The sequence below is a fragment of the Sturnira hondurensis genome, unplaced genomic scaffold (genome assembly GCF_014824575.4).
Source record: "Sturnira hondurensis isolate 20B ecotype Veracruz unplaced genomic scaffold, ASM1482457v3 Scaffold0008380, whole genome shotgun sequence".
In the NCBI taxonomy this organism is placed as follows: Eukaryota; Metazoa; Chordata; class Mammalia; order Chiroptera; family Phyllostomidae; genus Sturnira; species Sturnira hondurensis.
The window spans coordinates 1960377-1981758 of NW_028081011.1; the positions used below are offsets into that span (position 1 = coordinate 1960377).

General features: G+C 47.7%; 1 protein-coding gene across 6 annotated transcripts in view; it reads right to left on the reverse strand.

Moving 5' to 3' along the window:
- STYXL1 (serine/threonine/tyrosine interacting like 1) overlaps window positions 1-21382 on the reverse strand; it is a 67015-nt gene that overhangs the window by 11683 nt on the left and 33950 nt on the right. For 5 of the 6 annotated variants that reach the window (XM_037054798.1, XM_037054795.1, XM_037054797.1 and 2 more), the window contains 5 exons: window positions 18944-19091; window positions 12989-13134; window positions 8719-8864; window positions 5599-5696; window positions 3902-4014 (listed from right to left, as the gene is read on the reverse strand). In XM_037054798.1, coding sequence (XP_036910693.1) covers window positions 3902-4014; window positions 5599-5696; window positions 8719-8864; window positions 12989-13134; window positions 18944-19091 — 651 coding nt within the window. The remainder of the gene's footprint in view (window positions 1-3901; window positions 4015-5598; window positions 5697-8718; window positions 8865-12988; window positions 13135-18943; window positions 19092-21382) is intronic. The other variant, XM_037054800.1, reaches the window with a different exon arrangement.

Below are 21382 nucleotides of genomic sequence, written 5' to 3' on the forward strand. Positions count from 1 at the left end.
TCACACAGTCTGAATAGCCTTATATCTATTAAGGAAGTTGAATCAATAAAAAAATAATCTTCCCAAAACAGTAAGCACAAGACCCATATAGGTTCACTGATGAATTCTACATACCATGGAGTATTATTCAGTCTGAAAAAAGAAGGAAATCCTGACACATGCTACAACATGGATGAACCCTGAAGACGCTACGCTAAGTGTCTCCATTAAAGAAGCCAGCCACAAAAGGACAAGTACAGTTTGATTCCCTTTATATGAGGAAGACAAAGCAGAATGGTGGTTGCCAGGGGCTGTGGGAAAAGAGGAATGGGGAGTTAGTGTTAATGGGTGTAGAGTTTCAGTTTTACAAGATGAAAATATTCTGCAGATGGTTTGCATAACAATGTGACTATACTTAACACTACTGAACTGCACACTCAAAAACGTTAAAATAGTAAATTTTGGGTTACCTGTGTTTTGTCACAATTAAGAAAATGAAATAAAACACAGTGATACCAGGGGCAGAGCCATGCAGTTGTAAGGATTACTCAGTCCTGGCCAGGCCAGAAGAGGCCCTTGAGGACCAACCATAATCGTAGCGCCCCACGCCCACCCACACACCCCACTTCCAGCCCACAATGCATCTGCTGAGACTCACAGCAAATGAAGCAAGCTGGAAGGACAGGACATTTTCTGTCCTTTGAGGCAACAGAAAGGTGAAGGGACATGCCCAGGTCACTACTGGTAAGGAGCAATGCTCCATTTTTCATGCTGCAAAGCCAGCACTCTCCCAGACTCTCTAGCTGGTCCATCTGGCTTTGAATTCCAGCCCTGCCACTTACCACCATGGGGCCTCAGGTAAATCACTCAGCCTCTGTGTGCCTCCTGCAAAATGGGGATAATAGCAGGTCTTGGGGGTCATTGTGTTTTCACTACACACAAAGTACTTAAAACATCCTTGCATGTGGGAAGCCTGACAACATAAGCTATTATATAGTGCCTCAGGAGTTGGTTTTTGTTTTTCCCTAGAGATCTGTAAGGGACAAAGCTACTCCACGAAATTTAAAGGCACTGAAATTGATTTCATAAGAGCTTGCTGGCTCTGGGATCCCACACAACCTTGCACCAAACTTTGAAAGCCCAAGATAGGCAGGAGTGGCTCTGGCTGCTATGTGCTTCCCAGCTCACTCCTTGACTTCTCAAGGAGTGAGACTTCTTGTTCTTGTTGCCCTGAAGAGCGGAGCGGGGACCACAAGCCCAGGAAGCAGTGTGTTGCTGCAGAGTGGCCCACACTGGTCTCGCCGGTCCTGTGCATTCTGACTTTCACAGCTGAGCTGACAGCACTCAGGGACACAGCTTCTCCAATGCACTGGGGAGGACCCCCAGGACCAGACAGACAATGGCAAGCAGGCATGTGTCTCCTGACCCCAGGCGGCAGCAGAGCTGAGCCCAGGTCCACCTGTGTCAGTAATTCAGGGTACTTGGTTGGTAGCAGGAGAAGCCAACTGCCACACAGGACTCACTCAGCCCAGAGAGGACCCAGCAAGGTCGCAGTAGCGGTGCTCCCCACCCACAGCTCCGGGAGCTGGGCAGCTTTTCCAGCCAGAGTTATCTAGATGGCATCTCTGTACCAAGTGCCCCACAACAGGATTCTCTGCAGATGGATCAAGATGGCTGCTCCAGGAAGGGAGCACCAGGGTTGCTCCTGAGGCTGGAACTGCCTGGACCTCAGGCACCCAAGTGCCTGTCTACCCAGTGACCAGAATAACCACGCCCAGATGTCCCTTACGGTCACTGCTGGAGCTGTGCACCTGCCTGCAGGAAAGGTCGGGGTGCAGGCCTGCATGTGCCCCATCACTGTGGGGGCCTGGCCTTGCTGGAGAACTCAGAGGAGCCTAGACTGAGGAGAGGAGTCCTCTCTGCTTTTGCCCTACCTGGCTCTAGAATCAGCTGTGCCACCTGCTTTGATGTGGCCAGAGAGAAAACTGAGATTTGCTTGTCAGGGTTAGGACACATCACAAAAGTCAGAGTTGGAAGGCTCCCAAGACCTTCCTGTGCACAGGCCTCCCTGTGAGCAATGAGGACACCAGAGATCACAGCAGGAGAGGGCTTTGTGACAGTCAATAGACTGGCCCCATTTAAATTCCAGGGGAGCTCACGTCCTAGATCCTAGAACGCCCTGGACCCCTGCCTTCTGACAGCTCTTTGCCTTCTCCTTATACCACCTCAAAATGGCAGGAAGAGGCCCCTCAGAGGACAGAGCCCATTCCTGGGCAGGGGGCTCTAAAGGCATCTCTCCGGGGCAACAGCACAGGCCTCCCTCCCAAGACTTATTAGCAACATCACCCCTTCCCCAGCACCCCAAGATAACCCTCAAGTAGGCAGTGACCCCAGTGCGAAGGCCCTGACAGTTCACCTTGGACAGGGTTAGAGAACAGGCATCTGGGCCTCTCACTCCAGGCCCTCCGATTCTGTATCCAGACTCTTTTCTTTTCAAAATTGTGGTAAAATACACAAATAAAACTTACCATTCTGACTATTTTTAGACACACAATTCAACAACATTAAGTACATTCACTGTATTATCTATATCTACATCTTTTTTTAAAGTTCAATTTATTTATCTTAGAGAGGAAGGGAAGGAGAGAGGGAGAGAAACATCAGTGTATGGTTGCCTCTCGTGCGTCCCCTGACGGAACTGGCCTGCAACCCAGGCATGTGCCCTGACTGGGAGTCGAACCTCAGTTGTTTGGTTCACAGGCCTGCACTCAATCCACTGAATTACACCAGCCAGGGCTCTCTACATCTTTTTCATCTTCCCAAACTAAAACTCCATATTCATTAACAACTCCCTCTCCTCCTCCCCCTCAGCCCCTGGCACCCACCAAGTCTACTTCCTGTCTCTATGAATCTGACTTCTATTATCTCATATAAGTGGAATCATACAGTATTTGTTCTTCTGTGACTGGCTTAATGCCCTCCATGTTGTAGCATGTGTCAGAATTTTCTTTCCTTTTAAAAATGAATAATGTTCCATTGTATGTATAGACCACATTTTGTTTATCCTTTCCCTGTCGATGGACACTTGGCTTGCTTCTACCTCTTGGCTATAGTGAAAGAGCTGCTGTGGACATGGGTGTACAAATAGCTCCTTGAGTCTTTGCTTTCACTTCTTTTGCATGTAGACCCAGGGTGGGGGATCGCTGTATATCCTAGGCTCTTTCTGGCCAGCAATTTCACCCCCAAAGAGTCCACACCCAAAACCACTGGCAATAGGCTCTGACCACAGTCCTCCTTTGTCCCTCCCCTCCCTCCACGCACACTCCCAGACAAATGTGGGAGCTTTCCAGGTCCTCTGAAATCACGTACAGGCTGTGCCGGGCAAGCCTCCTCGACCCCTCGGGGAAGGCCTGCTCTCTCCTAGGGCAGTGGGCAGTGGGAAAGCACTGCCCTGGGGGTCAGGACCCCTGAGTACCCACAGGGTTTGCTGTGAAGGGTGTCTACTTCCTTCTCTCTGAGCCCTGCTCCCCCAAGGGTAGAAGAACCACTGGAGTGGGTGCCTCCTGAAGCCCTGCCAGCACTGCATTTCCACAACTCCAGCAGCGACAAAAATACACCTCACCTGAAGAACCACGAACAAACCCTAATGGACAGACTAATGGCAGTGGGGGATGGGCGAAGGTGCTGCCAGCTGCAGCCTTGCACAGCCGGAGTCCCTGGGCCTGTCCCGTGTGCCCAGCCTCAGACCTCTAGCCTAGACAGTTGGAACCTTGCCCTCAGATGTGGTGGACTTGAAGCTCCCCTCGCTGGCCCTTCCCCAGTTAGGGCCCTGGGCAGTACCGGGGTCCATTTCTCCCAGGTGGCGCTCAGAAGCCACCTCATGGAGGAGGCTGTGGTCGAGCCTAGATCAGGGAATCCATACCTTCAAGGTTTGCTCATTCTGGTGCATGAGATAGGCCAAGATGGCTGCACAGCTGCGACTGATGCCCAGAGTAGAAAACACCAGGATGACAGAGCCAATCTCCCGGTGGATTTCTGTAAGAGGAAGGGTTGAGTGGGTGAGTGGGGTGTTGTTTGTGTCCTCTTCCCTATGGACTCAATTTCTATAAGATGATTGGCCTCAGTGGGTCCAAGATGGGTTCAGAACCAGCACACCATGTCCTAGGCAAGTCATGTGACATCTCTAGGACACTGTTGAGTCACCTGGCAAATCGGGATTCTTGGATCTAGCTGGCAGCTCAAGTATCACACCTGGGCATTCAGCATTATCATGCAAAGGCCTTTTCTCCACTCTCTAGGCTTTCAGATCAGGAAGGTCTGCTACCTACCAGTTGGCCTCCCAGGATGGGGGAGAGAGGCTCATCCCCCCAAGGCCACACCGATGCTGACAGAGGCAGCACATCCTGGGTGGCAATCCTGGTTCTGCCACTCACTGGCTGTGTCCCAGTTTCCTCATCTGAAAAATGGGACAACAGTATACTACCTGCCTTGTAAGGTTTTGTACTGTGCTTAGCCCAGGGCCTGGCACAGAAACCTTAGCTATAATCATAACTAAAAATGACGCTGAGTCTGTGTGTGAGTCTGGCCCAGTGAGGGGTAAGGAGGAAAGCTAAGCTGGCATTCTAGGCTGGTTTGGCAACCCCCAAAACTGAAATAACCATTCCAAATGCAAAATCACAGACTGTCAGTGCTGGAGTGGAACTCAGAGATGATTGAGGCCAACTGACTCATCACAGGATAAGGAAACTGAAGTACCAAGCAGTTTAGGACTGGCCCAGAGCCATCCAGTGAGGTGGGGTTGGAAAGGGGCCTCTTTGGGCCACAGAGTTCTGCCCTCCCACAGTAGGATATGAGGCAAGTCTCAGTCTCAGCTCCTAGTCAAGCGTTCATTGCAACATCCTAGGCAAATGGATGTTTGAGCCAAATGCCATCCTCTGGCCCCTTGTGCAGTGACTCAGGCAGTCATGGGGGGTGGTCTCTGACCAGACTCAACCTCATTCACTGCAGGCATCATACTCAATTTGGGCAGCCCTGAGCCCTAGGAATGACTGAAAAGTCCACCTTTTGTGAGGTGAGCCACTGTTGGGCACTGCTATGTGTGGCAGGACAACAGAGGGGCACTTGGTATACACACTGGAAATCAGAGAAGTCAGAAGCTCCAGAGTCTTCCTCCCACCCCATTTGCCGACCAGATGAAGGTGCAGGAACAGAGTGAGGTTCACATCTGAGTCACCAGAGCACAGCCCAGAGCAGGCCTCCGAGAACATATATACAGATGGTGGGCCAACACCCTCATTTCATGACAGGCCAACAGGAGCAGTGAGGCCAGGCCCAAAAGGGCCTACCGGTCTGGCCAAGGCCAGAACATAAGTACTCAACCCAGTCTAGCGTTCTTATTTGGCCCCACTGTCCAGGAGGTAACAGTGTGGATGCCGTATTGCTGAGAGCCCCAGAGAGGCAGGCTTGTCCTGGGGCTTGTCCACACCTGGCTGGACATGTGCTGTCCTTTCTCTCCCATGCACTGAGCCACAATCAGGAATAGGTATGTGGATGAAGAGCCTGAGTCCTTTGCCCTCAGGGCATAGGCCAGCTGCTGCCGGGTTAGAGAATGCTCCTTACCAATGAAGTGACAGAGATGACGCAAAAAGGGGAAAATGTTGGCTTGCAGGGTGTCCTCTATTTGGATATGCAGAAGTTTGTCAGAGTCACCTACAAAACTAAACAGAGAAAAAGCACAGGTAACTGGGCAGACTCACATAGTCCCCACTGCAGCGCCCCTCGTCCATAGCAACTGGAACTAAACCCCCACTGGTGGGGGGCATGCTGAGCTAGGAACTAAATCCCTCTCAGGGAAAAAGCACCTACCTTATGCAGTGGGGTATAGATTAAGTCAATTAATCTACATAAAAGCATTTAGCAATCTGCTTGGCACACAGTGCTCGGTAAATGTAGTGTTATTATGATTAAATAAACCTGGTACTTTCCTAGAATGTGGTGCAAATAATAAAATTTGGGAGGGAATATGTCATGACTTTGGAGAATGAGCCTACTGTGTTAAATGGGGAATGGTGGGGTTGCCGTTTTAAATAGTGTCGTCAAGATGCCTATAAAATTGATATGGAGCACTGGCTGGTGCTCAGTGGAGTCAGTACCAGCCTGCAAACCAAAGGGTGATTCCCGGTTTGATTCCCAGTCAGGGTACATGCCTGGGGTGCAGGCCAGGTCCCCAATTTGTTTTTTTTAATATATTTTATTGATTATGCCATTACAGTTATTCTATTCCCCCCCTTCATACCCCTCCACCCTGCACACCCCTCCCCCACCATTCCCCCCTTTAGTTTATCACCACGTGTCTCAAGTTCTTTAGATTCTACATCTCCCCTCCTATTCTTGCCCTCTCCCCCATCTATTTTCTACCTACCATCTATGCTACTTATTTTCTGTACCTTCTCCCCCCTTCTCCTCCTCCCACCCCCGTGTTGCTAACCCTCCATGTGTTCTTCATTTCTATGGTTCCACTCCTGATCTAGCTGTCCTCTTGGTTTGCTTTTGTTTTAGGTGTGGTTGTTAATAACTGTGAGTTTGCTGTCCTTTCACTGTTCATATTTTTCATCTTCTTTTTCTTATATAAGTCCCTTTAGCATTTCATATAATAAGGGCTTGGTGATGATGAACTCCTTGAACTTGACCTTATCTGAGAAGCACTTTATCTGTCCTTCCATTCTAAATGAAAGTTTTGCTGGATAAAGCAATCTTGGCTGTAGGTCTTTGGATTTCATGACTTGGAATACTTCCTTCCAGCTCCTTCTTGCCTGTAAGGTCTCTTTTGAGAAATCTGCTGACAGTCTGATGGGCACTCCTTTGTAGGTGACTGTCCCCTTATCTCTTGCTGCTTCTAGGATTCTCTCCTTCATTTTCATCTTGGCTAATGTAATGATGATGTGCCTTGGTGTGTTCCTTCTTGGGTCCAACTTCTTTGGGATTCTCTGAGCTTCCTAGATTTCCTGGAAGTCTATTTCCTTTGCCAGATTGGGGAAGTTCTCCTCTATTATTTGTTCAAATAAGTTTTCCACTCGTGGCTGTTTCTTTCCCCCTTCTGGTACCCCTATAATTTGGATACATTTAAAGTTGGAACATTTAAAGATGTCCTGGAGATTCCTAAGCCTCTCCTCATTTTTTTTTAATATTTTATTTATTTATCTTTAGAGGGGAAGGGAAGGAGAGAGGGAGAGAAACATCAATGTATGGTTGCCTTTCGTGCGTCCCCTGCTGGGAGTTGGCCTACAGGGAACTGGCCTGCAACCCAGGCATGTGCCCTGACTGGGAATCGAACTTCGATCGTCTGGTTCGCAGGCCCGCGCTCAATCCACTGAGCTACACCAGCCAGGGATCTCTCTCCTCATTTTTTTGAATTCTTGTTACTTCATATTTTTCTGTTTGGTCATTTTTTTCTTCCTTTTGGTCCACTCCCTTGATTTGAGTCCCAGTTTCCTTTCCATCACTATTGGTTTCCTGTGCATTTCCCTTCATTTCAATTAGTTTAGCCTTTGTTCCTCTAACTTGTGACTAAAATTAACCAGTTCTGTGAGCATCCCGATCACCAGTATTTTGAACTGTGCATCTGAAAGGTTGGCTATTTCTCTTTTGCTTAGAGTTATCGGCTCTGGGGCTTTGAGTTCTTGAGCCATATTTTGGACTGTTCGTGCCTGTTATGTATGAGAAGCGGAGCCCTAGGTGTTCACTAGGGTGGGGCAACTCAGTTGCTGGGTTGTGATACTTATGTGGGGGCGGGGTCAGAGAGGGGCAATGGCAGTCCCCTCTGCTGCTTCCTGGTGCTGGGGCCTGCGCGGTCTGTCTCACTGCTCGCTCCTTTGCTGGTTTATCTGCGTGCAAATGTGTGACCACGGTCAGCCTTCCGCCCTGCGCCCTCACTGGGTCTGCTCGATGCTACCCGGCTGTCTGAGTCGGGGTGGGGGTCGGGGGATCTTTCCTGCCCTACCCGGCTCCACTGCTGGCTCCATCCCCTTACGGGGCCAGTTGAACGGTTCGTTGTTGTCAGACTTTCGTATAGTTCAATTTTCTGTGTTTTGGCTGCATTTTTGTTTACTAAACCTTTGTTGTCTTTAAACTTGGTTGTGGGAGACAGCACAGTGTTTCCACCTATGCCTCCATCTTGGTGGAAGTCCAGGTCCTCAATTTGGAGAGTGTGAGAAGCAACCACCCATTGATGCTTCTCTCCCTCTCTTTCTCCCTCCCTTCCTGTCTCTCTAAAAATAAATAAAATCTTTTTTAAAGTAAATAAATAAAATTGATATGAAATACAAAGAAAACAACTTTGAAAAAGAAGAATAAGATTATAGGACTAACACTACCTGATTTCAAGATTTATTATAAAGCTATAGTAATCAATCAATAGTGTGGAATTGGTATAGGGAAAAACATATATCAACTAAAAAAATAAAGAATCCAGATACAATTTCACACACTTGAATTCTGACAAGGATTTTCAACAAAGGTAGCATAGCAATTCAAATGGAAAGGAATCATATTTTCAACAAATGATTATCTCCATACGCAATTCCCAGTCAGGGCACATGCCTGGGTTACAGCCTGGGCCCCCAAATCGGGGTGTGCAAGACGCAATTGATCACTGTAGGTATTTCTTGCACATCAATGTTTCTCTTCCTCTCTTTCTCCCTCCCTCTTCCTCTCTCTAAAAAAAATGGTGTTGCTACTTACAATGGCCCTGTCTCCATGGAGACATTGACATGTGCTTTGATTTTCAAATCCTTCTGAATTTTAGGGTCGCAGGCTTGCCTGAAATCACCCAGGTAGAGCTGGCCTGGCACTATTTCAACAGGGTATGGCTGAAATTCATCCAGTTCCTGAGGTGGAAGAGGAGAAAGGCTGTTATAAATATTTCTCAGGGAAGACGTCATTGTCATTTGGAGATGAGGGGCAGGACTAGTCTCTTGAAATGTGGTTCATCAAACAAGCCTAGAAAGGTAATCCAGGACAGTGCATGGAATTGAGATTTGGGCATTCCAAGAGAGTGGCACGTAATGACTTGCACAGGGAGTCACAGGGCTGGTGGTAACAAAAGGACTGAGCCCTAGCATAGCACCATGGTACAGTGTGATGACTCTGGACACCAACACCCTACCTGCCTCTATAGTACCTGTTTGTATTCGACTGTGGAGCCTAAAACTTGGAGTCTCATATTCCATGGCCAATAACTGCTTAAACCCAGGGTGTGTCCAGTTGAGGGAGGGCAAGTAAGGAGAAGAACAGCCCTTTAATTACACTCAGAGGCCACTAGAATTTAAATACATTTAAAAAAATGAAACTACTCACAAGAACCTATTTGTCATTAGCAAACAAATTCTGATGAAGTTCTGATGAGTTCTTCAGATGGTAGGTAGAATAGGCCACCACTTAAATGGAAGCTTACTAAATTCCAGGCCCAAAGCTACATTCCCCATAGTGTATTTGAAGGAACACTGGGCCCTCACAATTCACTGTGAAAAATGGTTCAGAGAACCATGTACATATGGGAAACAGTAGCTCTGACATCCTTGTCTCACAAACTTACCATTTACATTAGCATTGAAAGACTCAAAGAAGTCTAGCAGTAAAGAAACCCACTAACTGCCCTGGCTGGTGTGGCTTGAGTGGATTGAGTGCTGGCCTGTGAACCAAAGGGTCACAATTCCATTCCCAGTCAGGGCACGTGCCTGGGTTGTGGGCCACGTCCCCAGTAGGAGGCACGTGACAGGCAACCACACACCGATGTTTTTCTCTCTCTCTTTCTGCCTCCCTTTCTCAGAAAATAACTAAATAATATATTTTTTAAAAATCTTTCAAGAAATTGCTATCTACAGCCACTATGGAAATGGTACGGAGGTTCCTATAAAATTAAAATGGAACTACCACATGGTCCAGTAATCCCACTTCTGGGTATACATCCAACACAAACAAAACCACTACACCACAGAGATCTCTGCACCCCCTGCTCACTGGAGCATTGTTCACAGTAACCAAAACACGGAAACAGCCCATGTCCATCAGTGGATAAAGAAAATATGCCATCCATATACAGGGGAATATTATCCAGCCATGAAAATGTAAGAAATACTGTCATTTGCAACAACAGAGATGGCCCTTGAGGGCATTATGCTAAGTGGAATAAGTCAGACAGAAAAACAAATGGTCTTATTTATATGCAGATACTAACAGTGCTGTACTCATAGAAACAGCGAGCGGAGTGGTGGCTGCCAGGGGCTGCACGGGGAGGGAGAGTGGGGAGGTGCTGGCCAAAGGGTGTGAACTGCCAGGTATGAGGGGGGACGTCCTGGGGATCCACATCCAGCTCAGGGACTGCAGTTAACGACAGTGTTGTATTCCTGCAAACTGCTGAGAGGGCGGACCTTCCCACCACACGCACAAAAAAGATAGTTTCATGAGGAGGTGGGTGTGTTAACCTTATTATGGTAGCCATTTCACTCTATGATTTTATATATATATATTACATATTTTATATATTATATACATAAATGTTATATATATATATCATGTTGTATACCTTAAACTTATGATGTATCAATTCCATATCAATAAAACTGGGGGGAAATTATAAAATATGATTGTTCAGAGGAAAGATACTAGAGTACCAATGATGTGATTAGGAAAAAAACCATCATCAAATAATAACACTAATTTTATAAACAAGTTGGAAAACGGCCAGAAAAGCATGCCAGTGTAAGACTGTTGTCAAGATGTGCCTCCAGGGAACAGAGAGCCAGTAAAAAGTTTTCTAATGGCTCCTTGGGCTGACCTCAGATGTTTGTAATAAAACAGTGGCTACATACTTATTATTGGCATGAATAAAACCTAAACAAAGCCTCAAAAAAAGAAAAAGGAAGAAAAGAAAACATAGCCCTGCCCAGTGTGCCTCCGTTGGTGGGTGGCGTCCCCTGCAAAGTGAAAGGGAGCCAGATCCTGGCGCAGGCACCAGGGCATCCACAGCCCTGGTCGTGGGTTGGATCCCCAGTGGGGAGCACACAGGAGGCAGCCAATGGGTGTCTGATCAATGTTCTCTCTCACACTGATGTTTCTCTCTGTCTTTCTCCCTCCCTTCCCCTCTTTCTAAAAGTAAATAAAATGAAATCTTTTGTTAGAAAAGAGTTTCACTAGCATTGTATAAACCCACACTTTTAATATCTGTTAAGTCATAATATCTTTCCATCAGTATTCCATGGGAAATGCTGACCTAGGTGACTTCAAAGGTCAAATCCAGCTGTAAAAACTGCTCTGGCTCTAAGTCTGACTCAGAAATAGCATCTTAAGTATCTCAGGCTACTTCACTGTCCACTTCAGGGCTTCGGACCCCTCCGGCCTCAGCACATTTCCCTTTTCAGTGAACCCGCTGCCAGCCAATATCCTTCCCACACTGTCAGCCTCAAAAACCTCCATCAAAGAATAGATACCAGTCAGAGCAAATCCTCAAGTTTGCGAGAGATTCACCAACCTTTTGTCTGCAGTTAGACCTGCTGTTTGCAGACGTGACCCAAAGCGTTCCCAGGGCTTAGACGGACCTCGCCCAGGACGCTCAGTTTGCTGGAACCAAACAAAATCCTCCTAGTTCCATTTGGAAAAATCTCACTGAACACCCATCACAAATCTATCAACTCTCTTTCTGCTGCTTTCAAACCAGCTTCCTTTCCCGTGCTTGAGCAGGCTGCAGGGGAAGAGGGTACAGCACCGACAAAAGCATGTGGTGCTGTAAAGAGCAAGCGCATGCTAATTCTGTATGACAGTTTTGACCGCCACATCAACAAATGCAAAAGAAACAGGTATCTGGCCCTGGCCATTGTGGCTCAGTTGGTCGGAGTGTGGTCCATAGACTGAAAGGTCATGGGTTCGATCCCTAGTAAGGGCACATACTAGAAGGCAACTAATCCAGGTGTCTCTCTCACATCAATGTCTGTCTGTCTGTCTGTCTGTCTCTCCCTCTCCCCTCCATTCTGCTCTTTCTAAAAGCAATGGAAAAGCATCTTCAGGTGAGGATGAAATAAATAAATAAATAAAATGAAAATTAAAAACAGTATTTAGTCTTCTTTAAATTAAAAAGAAACAGCTATCTGAAACTAACGTGTCCAAACTGAGCCCATTGCCTTCCCCTCATGCTGTCCCCTCCTCCTGTGTCCACCACCTCAATGAGCCACACCAGAGGCCACCTGTCAGCCACACCTAAACCAGGGCGTTATTCTAGACTCCTCCCTCTCCATCACCCCCCATATTAACCAATACATCCCTACCTTCTAGCAGGTCTCGCCAGATCCACTCTGCCCCCACTGCCCTGCTGTGTGCACTGCAATCAGAGGTCATCTAAGTGTACCCTGACCGTGCCACCCCTCAAGGTAAAACCATTCCATGTCTCACCATCATCTCCCTCCAGTATGGCCTTCACACTTCTTTTAGTCCCAAAACCCCTTTGCTCAAGGTGAAATCTCATTTAACAGATGCCACATGTAAAACAGGAAACTATATGTCACTCTGTCTAAGGTGGAGGGCAGTCTCAGAGCCCAGACTTATGCCTCCATCTCCACTCACACAAGGAGTTCCTTGGGGAGCAATAAGGACACACCTGCTTCACAGTGTATCAGAGCAGTAACAGGAAGGGAGCAGAGTTTTCAGTCTTGCTCTTGAATGAGTAATGAGTAACAGAGCAGGAAGAGGCAGACAGTAGGCCCCTACATTTCAGAGAAGACCACAAATGACTAGGGTAGCACTCCTAATCAGGCCCTTACACTACCACCTTACCCCTTGGAGGGCAAGACATGCGTATATATACATGTCAAAACTTACCAAATTTTGCATTTTAAATATGCGCAGTTACTCCCCTCGTCTGTGATCTTCTCTTTCTCCTGCTCTGCTCCCCACCCTGTGGTGCTCAAGGGAAGGCCCTGCTCCCATCTGAGCCTGCTGTGCTCAGCACCCGATGCCTTACCTGGGGCATCCAGATGATCTTCTGAGTCCGGAAGAAGTGGTATGTGGCTGAGAAGCGCTTGTATCCCCCTTTCAGGATATGGATGGGGCGGTGGGTGAGGTGGGCCAAGGCTCTGCCACACTCAATGGCAGCTCCAAGGACTGGTCCTAAAAGTGGAGACCAAAGAAATGAATGTTTCCTGTGGGTTCACCACTTGTCGAAAACTCCAGTGAATGGCCACTTTATTCTGAAAAGCAATCATGTAGGAAGCAGAAGCAAATATAAATAGAGATGGGTGTTACAATTAAAATTTAAAAGCAACATGCCACCAAGAAAGTTAATCTTTGCCTGGCTGGTGTAGCTCAGTGGATTGAGCGCGGGCTGCGAACCACATGATCGCGGTTCAATTCCCAGTCAGGGCACATGCCTAGGTTGCAGGCCAGTTCCCAGTGGGGGACTCACAAGAAGCAACCATACATTGATATTTCTCTCCTTCTCTCCTTCCCTTCCTCTTTAAAGATAAATAAATAAAATCTTTTAAAAAAAGAAAGTTAATCTTTGTTTTTCTGTAAACGTATATACAGTATCATATTTTGTACGCCACATATTGTATACCATAAATTCACCTATTTGTGCATAGCACAGCTGGTGTGCCCGACAGCTGCCCCCCCCCACCCAGTGTCACACACAGGGGCAGTGGGGTCAGAGATGGAAGGAGGCCCGTTTCCAGGACAGAAGTAAAGACTTAGACGAAAAGCCATGAGAACATTCCAGTTATCAAAATAGCCCAAGTTACCCAGCCAAGGATGTAATGGGGCTAATGTTTTTGAAACATTAAATTCACTCATTTCTATTCCCATTAATCCTAGATTCTCTGCTGATAATACTTTTCTCACCCCTTGAACTGGGGCACCCACCGCTTCAGGGGAAGGGGGTGACCACCCAGTACAAGGAGTCACCATTCAGCCTGAGCTATTAAACTCTTTGAGGTCCTTAGCCAAACAATTGTCTTGAAAGTTAGGCTTTGTTGAGGAAGGAGAAAAGGAACCCCCAAATTCCCAAAGCTTCCCTTCATCGTTGGTGCAAATGTCCAGTCCCAGGAAACTCCATCCACACAGGTCGTGAGCCCACTGTGTGGGTCTATGACCCATGCATTACAAGGAAGGGTGCTTTAACATAAGGGAAGTGCTGCTCGTACAGGAAGGGGCTGCCCTTTGCATGCTGAAAGGAGCTTGGAGAGAGCATCCCAGAAGCCAAGACAAGGGAACATACTTCCTAGGCTCCTAAGAAGACACCCAACTAAGGGGGTAGAAACATACTGGTGGGTGGGCAGGTTGTGTGCTAAAACGGCTTTTGTCCCATTCCCCACTAAAATTCTGAGACTGCCACAGCAGGGGTGGGGTGGGGGACAGTTCATCTAACACTAGCAGCTGCAGCGGGCCCAGGGATCAGGAGCACGTGTGGAGGGTCAGGCAGAGCCTGAGCAGGGAGGCCCAAGGCTGAGTCCCCCAGGAGCCCATGCCATGTATGGCCAAGGTAGAGAGACCAATTCATGACTTACCCTAGACATGGACATTTTGGCCACAGCACAGCCCATGGCCAAAGGCCCCATAGGCTGAGTTGCACCTTATCCAGAGGCCAGCAGAAAAGGACAAAACATAGACCAACACCTGCTTCTAGCATGTGATGAAGGTTCCCCCCACCCCAATGCCCAGATATCCTGGGGTGTCGGGAGCCGACTAGCAGCCGTCCCTTGACACAGTCGGGATGGATGAGATGCATCTGCACAGCAGAGGCAACTGTGGCTGGACTTCCTGCCTATCTCTCCCTGCATGTTTGTGGTTGAGATTAATAGGTGGTAGAATTTTTAGACACCTGCATTTCAGGTCCAATGATCCACATAATTCCAATGAAGTTGTACAAAATGATTTCTTGGCCAGAGAACAAAGTTCCCCCCTAATGAAGTAGCCCCTGAATATCTAAAAGTTGATGGAGTAACAGCCCCTCCTCTACCCTGGACAGGAATATATATTAATGGAATTAGACAGGCAAAGAAACAGGAGAAGCTGGTTAGCTACTACAAACTAAGCACGTAGAAACGATTACCAAGGAGTTAGAGTCCATATTACACAAACATTTTGGACAAAAAGATAGATAGCTAAGTTAGACATCACAAAGGCCTTATAATGAATTTCCTAACCTCTGCTTGGTCTAGAGTACCTTTTGCCCCATGCCAAATTCTAAGAACTTTATTAAACAATAAGACATTCAAACTCTGTACATAGAGCTACTTCAAATTGTCTGATTAATGGTTCCCGTGGTCAAAACAACTTTTAACATAACTGAAACTATGGAAATTCTTGTACTTTTCCTGGTTACCTCTATATTGGTTTTTTTCTGCTTAACTGATCACGCCATGCACCTGTTCCTGTAATTTTATATAACAATCTCTAGAAAAATAAAGCCTAAATCAAACTATGAGTTCAGTCAGACCCACAGAGGCTGGCTGCTCTCTGGCATCCAATCGGATGTCTGACTCATCATTTGTCGCCTGTGCCGTTAGTCCTTCGGGGACCCTGAACCCTGCCGAGGTTGGACCCCGGCACAGGGGGCTCAGGGAGGTGGGTGCTTAACAGCGGAGAGGCAGAGGTGGTAGTGAGAGAAACCTTGAAATGGTATTTTACCCAAAAGACTCTGCATTTACCTGAAAAGTATCCACTTTAAAGGAGAAAAGTTGCCTTAAGTGGGCAAGCTGTGTGCGTGTATGGTTTTGGTTTTTGTGGTGTTGCCGTTGTTTTGTGATTGTGGCTTCCTACCCAGTGAGAACAAGTGCCCCATAGGTCAGTAAGGTCACTGAGAGAATTGAGAGGGGGTTCCCTTTATTGATCACTGTTCCCCAGGGTTTCAGAGTCCAGCCTACAATCCTGGGACTGCTGACCAGAACCCAGCAAGACAAGCTTGGGGAAGAAGGGATAATTTCTTGAGGTCCTCCTGGGAAGACTGGTTTTATTAAAGGTGGACGCCTAGTGCCACCCCCTGACCATTGGAGTGAATGCCCCAGCCCATAGAACTACCCACACATCTTAATGACTGAGCCACAAACACCAGAGCCCCTGGCCCGTGGTCAGCCCAGAGCAGAGGCTGAATGGAAACTGCTGTGGAGCATCATTAAAACAGATTACAACCAACCATGTTTTAATGCTCCAGCTCAGGGCTGGAGTGACTTTGCATGGTTCCCCAACATTACTACCCAGGCCTTAGAAGACTGGACAGAACCAAACTGCCTGGGTTTGAATCCTGGCCCCAGCACTTACAGTTGAAAAAAAAGTCTACAAATTCTTTCAAATACCTCTCTTTAAAAGGTTGAGTCTAATTCCCCTCCCTGTAAGGGTAGATTGTAGTCAGTGACCTTCTAATGAATAGAATGTGGTGGAAATGACTGTGTATAGGGCTCAAAACTGGCTTTCCCTTTCTCACTCTCTGATCACTCACGGGGTCGGGGAGGGGGCGGTGCGGGGACTGGCTGCCATGTCATGAGGCCCTGCAAGCAGTCCTAGGGAGAAGTCTGTGTGACTGGGAACTGAGGTCTCCTGCCCACAGCCAGAATGAAACTGAGGCCTCCTGGCTACAGCCATGTGAGTGAATCATCTCAGAAGCAGATCACCCTGGCCCAGTCCCACCCTCCAATGACAGTAGCCCTGACTGACATCTTGACCACAACCTGAGGAGAGATGCTGTAACAGAACCTGCCAACTAAGTTGCTCCTGAATTCTGAACCCACAGAAACTATGAGATAATTAATGTTTGTTATATCAAGGTACTGAGTTTGGAGGTAATTTTCTATATGGCAATAGGAGACTAATCCACTAGGTATAAGATCTTGGGCAAGTTACTTTGCCTTTCTGGGTCCTAATTTCTCCATCTATAAACTAGGAATGTTACCTATTAGGAGACAGTTCTCTATAGTCCCTCGCATCCTCACATGTCCTTTACTTATTTTTTAAATGTTATTGTATTTTTTTTATCATTTATCCCCCTTATACCCTCTTCCACCTCTACCCCCTCTCCCCACCCTCCAGTCTCCACACTGTTGACCATGTCCATGAGTCCTTTCTCTTTTTTGCTCTATCCCTCCACCCCTAATCTTCCACCCCTGCTCTCTATCTGTGAGTCTATTTTGCTTGTTAATTCATTTGCTGCTGTGCTTGGGTCTTTTTTTCTACCTTGCCATCCAAATTGCTGATTTGATCCTCTGCTTCATCTAACCTGTAAACTCCTTCCAGTGTATTATTTATTTCAGATATTGCATTATTTATTTCTGATTGGTCCTTTTTATGGTTTCTGTGTCTTTTTCCATACTGTTGAGCATCCTTACAATCATTTCTCTAATCTCTCTATCTGATAAATTGCTTGCCTCCATTTCACTTAGTTCTTCTGGAGAACTCTCTTGTTCTTTCATTTGGGGCCTGTTTCTTTGTCTTCCCATTTTGGCTGCCTCTTTGTCTTTGTATGTGTTAGGTGGATCTGCAAAGACTCTGGCACAGACCTACACCAGATGCTGCCTGTGACTGGCCCTGGGCAGCCGGTTTGTAGCTATCAGCAATCCACAGCCTGTGGCTCACTCTGCTGGGCCTGGGTGTGTACAGAAAGAACCAGGCTGTGCACCAAGACCAGCTCTTACCAGTACAGGGCCTGGGGAGTGTCAGTTAAAGCCTCAGTGCTCCCAAAAATCCACCTTTGCTGTTAGACTTAATCACTGAGATAGCTTCAAGCCAAGTTCCAAAGGGTGGAGCAAGAGGGATCCCCGTGGGAGAAGCTGTTGCTTCCCCTCAGGCTGATGCCACTTGGAGAGGAGTGCTCTGCCTGAGAACGATGGCTTCTGCTGTGTGGGGGATGACCCGGCACAAGTGGCTGCTTCTTCATCTCTCTCCCCAGAGCCACCCACACCAGACTCTCCTTACACGCCTCTAATCCGCTCTGCCCTCCCTCTGCCAGAGCCCAGGGTGAGCGGCTGCAAATTAAGCTTTGTGGCGGCCCTGTAAGATACTCCGCATCTCCAGCCATCTCTCCCTGGCAGAGAAAAACCCCACTGCTTTTCATAGCTGGATGTTACTTGGGTTCCTTCCCCCGTTCTAGTGCTCTAGGCTGGGGGGCCCAGCTTGGGGTTCGGACCCCACACTCCTCAGGGGGAACTCCCCCTCAGCCACTGAAATATCCCTCCAGAACTTCAGCTGTCGCTGCACTTCCCACTAGTCTCAATGGAGTGATATGGTTTCTTCGGTAAGTCCTTTGTTATAAGGCCTCTCTCCAGCCGGTGTTCAGATGGCTTTTCAGGATGATTTTTCTGTAATTCAGGCAAAATTCCAGTTGGGTCCTGGGAGGAGGCTAGTGTAGCTCCCACCTACTCCGTCGCCGCCACCACCTTGGATCTCCCTACATATTCTTTAAATGAGGCTCTGGCTTTCCAAGGATATTTGTGTGACCAACAGCTTTAGAAAACAGAGACAGTTTTTTCCTTCAGAGCCAAAGACGGGCAGGCTTTCTGCCCGTTATATAAGATTCAGGCCCCTAGGCTCAGACTTCTTCTCCTACAACACACTGCACTGCGTGGGTAGGTGCATGTGGCCCTCTCCTTGTCACCCTGTGAGAGCTGTGGTGTGGGGCTCCGGTGCGGGAAAATGATGACATTCTGGTTCCCTTTATTGCTTTGAGTAATAGAGTCCTTGGTCTCCAACTCAAGAGCCTCATCAAGGAGGCTTCAGCCAACACCTCTGAAATGGCGCAGGCTCACTTGCCATCTTGCAAGGAAGGAAGCACCTCAGACCCTTCCTAGTTCTTCATGTTGTCATCCTCGTAGGGATGTTCTGCAGACCGTATGAGTTAACTTAGGTAGAGCACTGGGCATGGTTCCTGGCATGTGGCAAAAATGTTCAAAAACTGTTAACTATTATTCTTACAGGGAGTATAAAAACCTACCTTTTCCACTATCGTCAGAGTACTCATCATTATCGTCATCGTGATGTTTTAGGAGAACCTCCAGGGAGCTGGTTTTGTGATCATACACTACACAGTACTTTACACACTCCAGATCCAAAGACTCCGGGATAAGATATTCATTTGCCTTCTAAAGAAAACACAAGAGAAGCCTGTTGGCAGTTGGGTTCAGGTGAGCAAATATTCCCGGCACGCCAGCACTGGGAGGAGCCGAAGGCGGGACTCTGCCTGCTTCCTGACTACACATGTGCACTGAAGCACCGAGAGTTGCCCAGAGAGTCTACTACATTCCGAGGATCTTCCATACCCACATCCCCTAATGTGAAAAGCTGACCACAGCCGACTGGACCAGAAATAAGTGCCTGGCCAAAGAATAGCTAGCCTACTGACCCGCCCACTGAACTAAGACATCCTCTCTCTGGGAGCAAGCGGTTGCCTACAGGGGCCAAAGCCAAAATCTCCCATAAGGGGGCAGTAAGCAGAAAACTTGAATAAGAAGTCATAAGCAAGCAGATAAAATTAGGCCAACTGTAAGCTCAAATATAAGCTCTGTGAGAGCGGGAACATTTGTCCTTTTATAGTCACTGATGTATCCTGAACTTCTAGAACACTGCGTGGCATGTTAGGTCATGAATATGGTTCAAGGAAGGAACGGGCAAACAGTTTCACGAGACCGGGAAGACTGTTCAGTCACCATCACACGGACCGCAGGGGCGGGAACAATCGGCACCTCCCGGCAAGAAGGGAGAGAGCTCCCGCAGGACCAGACTTGCCTAGGATCCTGCAGGGCGTTCTAGAGTGCCTGGAGGCCTGGCTGGGCAGCAGCTGAGAGGTTAGTCCTCATTCCTTCCGGATGACTCCCAAATGCTCTTTCTACTCAGGGGAACCTGTAACTCTGTCCCTTACAAACTCTCTGGCTGACACAGAAGCCATGATAGAGGACCGATAGGTGGGATAGGACAAGTACGCATCTACTCCACCACAAGGCAGGGAGGCAAGGCCCATGCAGGTAAAGACCAGGGAAGTTCCCTGGGAAACAAATGGGAGGAATTGTATTTGTCTAAAGGAATTAGCAGAAAGGTGGTGCTCCGAGGATGAGCAGGGTTTAGACGGCGATAACGAGGAAAGAGGGGTTCTGGCTGTGGAAGAGCATGAGCAAAGGAAAAGGTGGGAACAGTCATAGAGGCTGGAGCAGGTGGGAGAGCAGGGAGAAATGGAGCGAGACATTTGTTTGTTTACTCAATAAACATCTTTTAGGGCCTAGCACGTCCTTACACTGTGCTCAGTTCAGGAATACAGAATTTTTTTTTAAGGGAAATGCCTGAGTTGCTCTGGAAGACTCCAAAAGGTGCCCAGGGAGAGTAGAGACATTTGTGGTGAGACTGTAAAGGCAAATGGAAATTCTCCAGATGGACAAGAGTTGGGGGTGTGTTTGAGGCAGGAGGAACAGCTTCCAGTCACTCACTTTAGCCAACAAGTAGATACCCACCAGATGCCAGGGGCCAGACAGAGCATCCAGGATACAATGATGAGCAAAGCACACACGCCCCTGTGCTCAGAGAGAACAGTGTGCTCAGGGTACCACATGGACTCTTATTTCCCAGATCTTAAGAGACCACTGCTTATAAGATGTGCCACCAGCTTAACAACAGTTGTGATCAGGAATGGACGTAAAAAGAGGGATTTGTTGGCATATAACAATACTTCCAGCAAGGTACGGAGTGACTGGTCCCCAGCGAAACCTGAGCCAGGGCTATGAAGCCCAGATCTCCCTCTCAGGCACTGCTCCTCGGCTCCTCTTGCACGCTGACCTCACCTTCTCACACGGCTCTCCCCGAGGCCCGAGTCATGGCCACCAGCAGTGCTCAGACTCCTGTCCTCCAAACACCACCCACAGAATAGAAAGAGTCGCCTGCTTTAATTTCAATTCTGATTTGTTCAATGTTCATCCTCAGCTGATGTGTGGCCAGGGTCTAGGTACTATTTCAGGGAGCACAACTAGCCCCCCATGGTTGGAACTGAGAGAGGAGAAGTTGTGCCTCGAAAAGGAGGGAGGGGTGTACACCACGTGAGTTTTTTGGGGGAAAAAGATAGTACCACATTGAAGGTGCACATCGGCGCTGGCTGGTGTGGCTCAGCAGATTGAGTGCTGGCCTGTGAACCAAAGGGTTGCTAGTTTGATTCCCAATCAGGGCACAAGCCTGGGTTACAGGCCAGGTTCCCAGTTGGGAGTGTGTGAGAGGCAACCAAACATTAATGTCTCTCTCCCTCTCTTCCTCCCTTCCCCTCTCTTTAGAAATAAATAAAATCTTTTTTTTAAGTGCAAATCAATTCTAGGATATATTCCAATTTCAGAAATGTTAAAATAAGGGGCCTAGGGCAGTATGTGCATGTTAGAACCAAGGAAATACAGCAGGGCAT